This window comes from Saccostrea echinata, unplaced genomic scaffold (assembly GCF_033153115.1).
Source record: "Saccostrea echinata isolate AGI-Se365-2 ecotype Australia unplaced genomic scaffold, CSIRO_AGI_Sech_v1 ptg000006l, whole genome shotgun sequence".
Classification (NCBI taxonomy): domain Eukaryota; kingdom Metazoa; phylum Mollusca; class Bivalvia; order Ostreida; family Ostreidae; genus Saccostrea; species Saccostrea echinata.
The window spans coordinates 14,129,904-14,139,637 of record NW_026889755.1 but is presented as its reverse complement, the minus strand read 5'-3'; the positions used below and the strand labels follow the sequence as shown (position 1 = coordinate 14,139,637).

The following is a 9,734-nucleotide window of genomic DNA, read 5'->3' as shown; positions in this document are numbered from 1 at the left end:
TCTCACAACAGGTAATATTTAGGTGAGGAGTAAGAATAGGGGTATGGTTAAATTTTTCACAAAAAACAGCTTTGTATAGAAATGATAAAATAAGCTTAAAATCTAGCAGGGACTATATTTCTGACGGAACGACGGCGTACGAAAATATCGCATGTTCTAATTTTCATATTTACTATAGAGTAATGAATTTATTTCACGTTTATAAACAATCAAAGTCTTTAAGGTATTATCTGATTAGACCTTATGTGGTATCAGCTTTTTATGCAAGAAGAAAAAATTGATATGATATTTAGAAGGAGGCCTTCCATGATTGGAAAGTGTATTGTTGTTGAAAGTGTATGTCCTTAAGGAAAAAGAAAATGACCTTGACCTGATCTGCTGAAAAATAATTAGAGGTCAAATTTAATTTAATTAATACCTTCACTTACTGATTTTATCTTCTTAAATCTGTTTTATTAGTTAGCTCATCTGATAGTGATGCTGATGGTGATTGCCCTGAAGATGTACAATAAAAAGAATATCTTGTCCCAAAGCTACCATTCTTTATTGATTTAGCGAAGTCCATTACTTAAAACATAAGATTTCAAAGAATTTAAAAAAAACATTAAAAAATGCACACGAAAGTTCAACTTTTACATGTAATAGGAAGTATTAAAAGATAGAATTGTAATATACAATTGTAAACTTGTGAACAATTGATTATGCTCAGACCTGGCAAATTGAGTGTTATTTGTTGAAACTCAAATGGCAACTGTAGCTATTTCAACTCTTACAAATGCAAATCAAAATTATACTCCAAAAATTGATTCACACAAATATAAATTATTCCAAAGTACATCGATATCATTGATTCCTATTCCTTTATTACAAATGGTACAAAATTATTCAAGAGATTTGATTCAACTTATATTCATGCCATGAGCATGCAGATTTAAATGATAAAAAACATGTGAACTAATGAAAATATCAAAATTATATCTGTACAAAAATATGTAATTCAAGATTAAGACTAAGAAAAATATCATTGAATACGGCATGGAGTGCATTAACATATTTTTTGATGTTTATCTTATAATCCCCTTTCCACACCATAATACTTTTGAATAAAACACATATATGCCCATCGACATTACCTGTATACTCTAAATAATTTGCGTTTATTTTTAATTTTCATTAACTAATTGGCTAAAATGCATCTAATTTTCTTCCTGTCTTGACGCTTTCTCAATAAGATAATCTGCCATCTCTTTGCGTCCCCTCTGTTTGGAAATTTCAATAACAGACTGATTTACCTTAGCACCCTGTTCAATAAGATACTCAACAATCTGCATTTGATCATATTCTACAGCAGAATATAATGGACTTTTACTGGTAGACTCTATGAAGTTAACTTTTGCGCCATGTTCTACTAAATATTTAACGATATCTAGATGTCCCCTTCGGGAAGCTTTACGGAGAGGAGAATACTGCCCAGCAGTCACCGCATTAACATCCACCTTATTGACAAGGTATTCTACAATATTCATATGTCCACCATGGCATGCAGAAGACAAACAACTCGTATTAATATCAGCACCATTCTGAATAAGATATTTCACAATCTCCAGATGACCTTGACCTGATGCTGCTATTAGTGGAGACCATCCGCCTTCACGACAGAAGTTTACCTCAGCTCCATTCTTAATAAGATATTTCACAGTCTCCAGATCACCATAAATTGATGCCACAAGGAGTGGAGACTTCCTATCTTTTTTACAAAAATTAATTTTAGCTCCACTTTCTAGAAGATGCTTTACAACCTCAAGTTTACCCTTACTTGATGCTTTGTACAGCGGGGACCTTCCGTCCTCATCGCAGAGATTGACTTCAGCACCAGCCGTAATTAAATATCTCACAGTCTCTATTTGACCATATGCTGATGCTTCATACAGTGGAGACTTTCCATCTTCATTGCAGTGATTGACTTTGGCTCCAACCTTAATTAGATACTTTACAATATCAAGTCTACCATTACCCGAAGCTTTATACAGTGGAGACCTTCCGTCCTCATCACAGAGATTGACTTCAGCACCAGCCGTAATTAAATATTTCACAGTCTCTATTTGACCATATGCTGATGCTTCATATAGTGGAGACCTTCCCTCCTCATCACAGAGATTGACTTTGGCTCCAACCTTAACTAGATATTTCACAATATCCAGTTTACCATTACCCGAAGCTTTATATAATGGAGACTTTCCATACCTATTACAGAGATTAACTTTGGCTCCAGCCTCAATAAGATATTCTACAATCGCCACTTTACCATTACCTGAAGCTGTATACAATGGAGAAACTCCATCCTTATCAGAGAGATTGACATCAGCACCACTATTAACCAGATATTTCACAATTTCCAGATGACCAAAACAGGAGGCACAATACAATGAAGTACGTCCGTCTTTATCACAATGATTGATATTCGCATCATGACTAACGAGGGTCTGTGAAACTTTATAGTGACCAAATGTACAAGACCACATAAGTGGTGAAATGTTAGTCTTCCCTGCACACTGATTGACATATGCTCCTTTTTCTAACAAAACAATGACAGTTTCGTCATAACCCGAGAGTGATGCAACAATCAAAGGTGTGAAATACTCAACATAATGATTTACACATCCAGGTTCTACGAACTGTATAACAAGTTGTACCATTTCCACACAGCCACTAAAGCAAGCCAGTAGCAGACACCTGGTCTGTGAATCTAGATCATTACCATAGAGAACTGATGATAAGTTTTCATCATCTGAAGCATCTTTGTCTGAAGATAGCATCTTTAACTTTCTTTTGAAATTGGATAGAAAAGATCTGCTTTGGTCAGGAAGTCGTGCCTTCAGTATTTCTGTGATTTTAAATAAAAAATTACCATGACCAAACACAATTATCCAATGCAAAACTCTTGATGAATTCTGCAAGAGAAAAAACTTGTACTCAAGCGGAAAGGCTATTGCATTTTTTGCCATCTCTGAATCCCTTTTCAAAGTGTCCTCAAGAAACATCCGAGTTTTATCTTCTAAATACGTACAGTTCTCTTCAATAGACAACAGTTCTTTTATTTCATCAAGAGTGAACTTTTTTAGGGTATCACAAAACATCTCAACAAAACTTGTATGTTTCCATATATCACTACTAAATACCTCATACAAATGAAATCTTCTGATGTCACTGATGACGCGACTGATCAAAGCAGGGAACCTATCTGGAGATACAACAATTTTGTATTCTGCATCATCAGAAAAAGATATGAATCTATATATAAAACCAAGTTTTGCATTCTGAAAAAGACAATAAGGAAAATGTTTACCAAAATGCAAAGCCACAATTTCACACAACTTTTCATGAATGATTGAAAATCTCCCTTCCGTATCCTTTGTTAAGAACGAACCTTCCAATACATCAAGAATGTCTCTAATTTTCCATTTGGATGTCGATGCGTTTATTCCACAGCATTCGTAAATTTCCTCCAAACATTTTTTATCCAATGTTGTTGGAGAGATGCAGTTATTTTTCATGACGCAGTACACAAGAACTGCATAATGTATCTCCTTTATCCGTTGCATTTTGTCAAGCTCTGAAAAGAAACACTCGTATGGCTGATTAAAAAAGTGTTCACCTTCTTTCTGATACTTTGGATCTGATGAAAATACCCTACATAAGAGTGGGAACATAGAAAGGGGATGAGACAGAGTTAAATTTTCGTAACACTCTTTTGTTACAGTCCTATATCTACAGTGATTCTCTAATATACTTTTTCTGTCATTTTCATTTAGTTGATAATCTTTGTGACTTAAATTCACAACGTGATCATTATCTGTTATAAAACTGTTGAGTGATATGGCCTCCTTAAATACAACAGACCTACAACTCATTAACAATTTTGACCCAGAATTAAGTAGATTAAAGACTCGATCTTGCTTAGCCGTCACATTGTTATACAAATTAATATCTAAACCGTGTACACCCAAGACATCGTCCATTACAAATACTTGTTTAGTGTTAACTTTTCCACATTGAAGGACCTCGTCAATTGACGAGGACGGAATGACCTCGAATCCTTCCTGGGCAAGATTCAGCGCCAAGTGGCGAATGAGGTACGTCTTCCCAGCACCACTACCACCAGTCACTGTCAAATAGCTTTTAGAATTGATTTGTTCTCTAATTGATGCATAAGCAAAGAATTTGTAAAAGAGTTTGTCATCTTCTCGCCATCTTCCTAATTCAATTTCAAACTGCTCTGTGGAATGAAAAAATGTTTAAACGTTAATATATTGACAAACAATCGATTTTCTTTAACCTAGTAAAGCTATACTTTTCGATTTTTAATGTTGTACATTCTTAAGCTTTATACAACACTTCCTTTATTGACATGAAATTGGTATTTAAATGAACATTATTGGAATTTAAAAAAAATATTTTATTTGATGCAGACTTAATTGATCCCATTTGAATTAATCATCAATTTCATATTACAACAAATTACAAATAATGTTTGAATATACAAAATGTTAATTATATGAAGGTGACTAAGTCCATTCCACATTGAAAGATTCAACATAACGGGTGACACTCTTAAACAGAGAAAAATTATTGCATATCTAATTTACATCTAACGATCTTCATTTCTATCAGACTTAGGAATATATTTTGAAGGGATATTTTCATACGAAAAATTCAAAACCATTATCATTATTTTTTCATTCTGTCAATTTCTAGATCTGAAAATAAAAAATATATAAAAGCCATTATATTTTTTCAAAGCAAACATACTCTTTTTTGATAGAGACATCTTTTTACAATATCTTTCTAAAGAGGGAAATTAAAGGAATATTGAAAGTGTTTTTAAATTGAATGTTCAAGCTGCTTGCCAAACATTTTAATTGATAGTGTGTAGATACTATGTACAATTCCAAATGAATTAACCGTTGAAATCGTTTGAGATCATTGTGGTAAAATTTCAACTTGGTATGCTATATTACCATGCATACAGTTACTGTAATAATCGCACCTGTATTGAATGAAGGTAAAAGGTCTTTAGATTATATATGTTCATGATGCACTTTTTATCAAGTTTCAGGACAAAATTGATCATATATTTTTTGTTATACATGTATATGTAACATGAGACGTCAAACGTAGCTAAGATATAGGAATGTTAATTTCGCTCGGAAAGTCTAGTCGAATAATCGGGGGCTTCAGTCGAGTACTCTTCAAAATAATTTCCCTTATGTCAGTACAACTTTATGTTCTTTCAAACTGATTGTACATAAAATACTTAAATCAAGCAACTTATTTTTATTAATACAAGAGGGGAATCTTAGCTTTGATACCAAAAAAGAACATCTGAAAAAATCTCATTGATTAACTTGAATTGAGAATTACAATGAAATAGCACATTTTCAACAGTAACCGAGCAAAAAATAGTCGGTTTTATAGAGAGATAGTCATGTACTCCAATACTCGTTGATATTCCTACAAAGATACATTTTTTGTCATATAAAGCGTTGATATTTGACTGCAAGTTTTGCATCCATGTTAGTTTTTGCTATTGATAAAAAGAATGTTTATTGAAAGACAGAAATGTAGGGTTCCTCATTACCTCTTAAGTTTTTGGGAATGTGGTCATCAAATTTCACCTCCAGAATATCTAATCTCTCTTTCAATGCCATGGATTCCAGAGTTATGTTCTTTCCTGTTGAGTGATCTAATTTTTTTGTTTTTAACATGTCTAATTCTCCATCTAGTTGACCTTTTCCGAGTCTGCTGACCACCTTAAAATAAAGAAATAAGATTAAACAATTGTCCAAATATAAGAAAAATATTGGTTACTACAGTATCCCTGGAGGAAGTTATATTTCAAGAAGATAGCAAAAATTTCTTCCAGTGTACACTCAGATATTTTTGAACTGAAAGACAAAATTGTGAAATAAATTTTACAAAACTCCTGCATGGTCAAAAAATTTATCAGCAAAAACAAGAAAAAATAAAGGTTTAACCAGTCTCATTGCAAAACCATATTAAGTTAAAATTAAAAGACTTATCTTAGTTGCAGCTGTTGAAATAAAGTTCTATACAAGTTTCATTATCTTCATTAAGTAACATCTGTAAATTTTTCAGAAAATTATCCCGAGATGCGTAAAATAGGCCTGGAATGTATAGATCGAGATATGGATAATATTATAACAAGTCTTCCTTTATGAAAATCTTTTTTCCCCTGCTCATGCAGTGTTTATAAGATTACTCTGTAAAGTAATAAAAAATACCAATAGGCTAAACTGGCGTGAAGAAATATATAACGCCTGTAAGACTTACTGCAGACATTTCCTTCCACTCTTCTTCAAACATTTTGTCGTTGATTGACGGTGGACAGTGACAGAGTGAATTTCGACATATCCGGACCCTTTCTAGATCATCGGCTGGCTCAGTGTCTGAGGAATCCGGTTCTTCTCCCCATCCTTTTCTTGGTTTTTTCACCTCTGTTGTGTTCCGTATTAACTTGTAGATAAGTGTGATGTCAAAATTTGATGATGTCACCGGATTTGCTGTGATAAGTAAAGTTTATTTTTACTACAGATTTTGCACTGTTGCACGCTTCAAAAAGCACAATGGTAGTCAAGGCTTAATATCCCTTGCATGCAGGTGCAGTAAAAGGACCCTGTTCAAATTGAAAATTGACTCTTTTTTACCAAAATTAAAGTAAAAATTCCCAAATGACAGGCAGATGGAATTTTCAGTGCTTTTAATCAACAATATTGAAATTTGAGATTATATAAAAATGTGCATAGAGGATAAGCCTACAATCTAATTGTCATTATTTTACAGTAAAATATATATTTCATCACTATTTCCAAATTTTGCAACTTATTTTTCGATATAAATTCCCCATTTGAAAGGATACATGAACTTGTACCGAAAAGGGCCATTCAAAGCCTGGTAGTAATATCTCTCTTGTGACTAAAATGTCACCAAAACACAGTAGCTAATTTCCTTTTTTAAACGTCATAATTATACGTATAGTAACAAAACGACGGGCTTAGCCCCTTTGTTCCTCGACATGAGGCAATCAGCGCAGAATGCACACACACATACATTATATATATATATATATATATATATATATATATATATAAAGCACAAAGAAATTCACTTTTAGAAGGATACCCACTTCCGCCCCAGCCCGGGGTTGAACTCTCGACCTACGGAATCTGTCTCCTAGCAATACAGGAACAGCGCGTTAGACCGCTCGGCTATCTAGGCAAGTCAAAAAACTTGCTTTCGATGCCGATGGAATTCTTACAGCGCTGCCCTACACTACACGGTCATTGAGAATAGAAGTGAGATACAGTTATTTGGACATTAGTTTTATTAGAGGATCGTTACCAATACACGTTGTGATGAAATTAATTTTATTTATAAAGCACAATTTACAACAACTCTTAAACTAACATAACTGCCCTAAGTGAAGAAATATTAATATAGAAAGCACAAAGAAATTCACTTTTATAAGGATACCCACTTCCGCCCCAGCAACTACATGCTTTATTTATACTTTTTCTTATATATATATGAAGCAAATAAATTATGAATTAATTTTAGCAGAGAAAAACTTTATGATATTCCAATATCTTAAACCTGAAAATAGCTTTTCCTTTTGTTCATCACTGCACTTCTTCAGAGACTTTTTCCTATGTTTATTTAGATGTTTTTCTAATTTATTGGGTGGAATGACCGAATCGAACCAGATTCTAGCAGCATCAACTGCGAGATGAGCCAGCAAGAAATATCGCAGGAAGTTGTCCTCGTCTTTCGTTACAACCTTTTTACCTATAAAAATAAAGAGTCATTTCAGTTAATTATATTTGCTGCGAGCTAAATGATCACCTAAACCATTTTAATTGGTGAATTTTGCTTTCACGCCAAAATACTGAACAAACTTTATATTACTGAGGAGGTAAGGGGATTACAAAATAATGAGCAACTACATGCTTTATTCATACTTTTTCTTATTGGTGGATCATTTGATTGATTGTTTTCTGTTTCTATGTCAGTTTCTTCCGAAGATGTTGAATCAGATTCTCTTGGTTCCTCGGGAGTAGACTGGTGCTGCACAATCTGTTCCATGCTTCTATCGGGTTCACTGTAGGTAAATCAAGAAATATTACTATTCGGGAGTCCAATAATTTAGTAATCTTCTTATACATGTACTTTCCAGCATTGAACCTTCACGACTGTCAGAAATTTCTTATCATAAATTTTACTTGCTAAAGGAAGTAATTTTTAGCTTTACTTGTCTGAGACTAGAAGAAGTGTCTATGAGATGGAAGAGTGTTCGTTTTCCGCCTGCATGTCAGTCATTATATAAACATTTTTTTTCAAAATCCCATCACTACTTCAGTTTTTCTCTGAATTCAGGAAATAGACGTCATCAAGATATATAACTCTCTTTTCGAAATTTTACTCAAAATCGTGTAAGCAAGGTTAAAAAAACTGCATATTTTTGTTCTTTGAAAACACTCCTCCTCTTAGAGTTCTGGTCTGATTTCAAGAAAACCTGGTACACATATATACTTAATTAACGATGATTTTTGATTTTGACGATTGGTTACCTTAGTAACGAAAAACAGATCTGAAATTCTATTAAAACAATTCTCCTCGTATAATTTTTGGTCTGATTTCAATAATACAACAATTCAATTCATCACAAATATATTACACTAAGACACATAATTTTGTTTATCAGTTTTTGATGAACGTGCGGCCCTGCCATGGTTACTACATACAGAAATTTCAAATAAACAATTTTCCCGATATCTGCTCCTTTAGTTTTTAACTGTTTTCGATAAAACTTGAAATATTACGGAATGTAAAACTTGTAAAAAAAAATGTTCCAAGTCAATGTTTAGCTTCCCCCCTCGATCCTTTTTTATTAATTTAATACGACCCTATACAGTCTATTAGTCTTCTACTTATTCCCCTCTCCTCCTCAAGGCTTCTCTCCTTATGTTACAAGTTTGTCTGTCTTTGAATTACACATATTGAAAAATCTACAGATTTAAAGCTGAGTATACATGTACAGAAGTGCTTCCTACATGTATCTATAGATAGATGAAACAGACTTCAGCATGTTCAATTGTTCATTTTGTTAGTAATGGTTAAAATGTTTGTTATGGAACTCTGTTCTGAGATTTATTTAATAAAGAGATAGTATTTTTTTAAAAGGCAGATCTACATAAATTTCTTTTTTAAATTGATGGTATTTTCATAATATAGCCTCATGCTAGCATTTATGAAGAACGTTTATGGAAATTTTTTATTTTTCGTAACCATGCATGGTTACTCCATTCATGAAAAAAATGATAAAGTTATGTGTACCAAGCTGTTTTGAAATCAGACAAAAAAAAGGAAGAGAAGCATTTTAAGGGGTATCTGCACACTGCACTATAAAGAGTTCTGATTTTGCGGTATTTTTATGCAGACAGAGTAAACTGCCCTCTAATTTAGAAAAATAAATAATTGAAATGTATAGTGTCTTACTGAATTTGTTGTCAAACCAAGTTCATAATATTGTAATAGGTCAAGATGTATTTTGCCCACTTAAGTATACAAACGTGATTTCTGTTCATAAGTAATTTATTGTCTTTGAACAATTTTCCTGGGGGTAAATGCAAGGTACCCTATGTTGAAAATATAATAGA

The 9,734-nt window shown here is 33.0% G+C and overlaps 1 protein-coding gene across 2 annotated transcripts; it reads right to left on the bottom strand.

The window, feature by feature from the left end:
* Positions 1-1,031: 1,031 nt before the first annotated feature.
* Positions 1,032-7,859, bottom strand: LOC133180263 (uncharacterized). Of its 2 annotated transcripts, XM_061314802.1 has the most exons (4): positions 7,672-7,859; positions 6,352-6,581; positions 5,639-5,810; positions 1,032-4,276 (listed from the first exon to the last, which is right to left on the bottom strand). In XM_061314802.1, the coding sequence occupies exons 2-4, from the start codon at positions 6,382-6,384 to the stop codon at positions 1,197-1,199; spliced, it is 3,285 nt and encodes a 1,094-aa protein (XP_061170786.1). In that variant the 5' UTR covers positions 6,385-6,581; positions 7,672-7,859; the 3' UTR covers positions 1,032-1,196. The 2 variants fall into 2 exon arrangements, with proteins under 2 accessions (XP_061170786.1, XP_061170787.1); XM_061314803.1 differs by lacking the exon at positions 6,352-6,581.
* Positions 7,860-9,734: the final 1,875 nt, after the last annotated feature.

What these genes read in the sequence shown, in the direction of transcription:
- LOC133180263 (XM_061314802.1), bottom strand. Translation starts at nt 6,384, where the DNA reads ATGTTTGAAGAAGAGTGGAAGGAAATGTCTGCA. An exon ending in AGTGGAAGGAAATGTCTGCA is followed by an intron (nt 5,811 to 6,351) that starts GTAAGTCTTACA and finishes CTTTATTTTAAG; the next exon opens with GTGGTCAGCAGACTCGGAAA. An exon ending in CATTCCCAAAAACTTAAGAG is followed by an intron (nt 4,277 to 5,638) that starts GTAATGAGGAAC and finishes TTCATTCCACAG; the next exon opens with AGCAGTTTGAAATTGAATTA.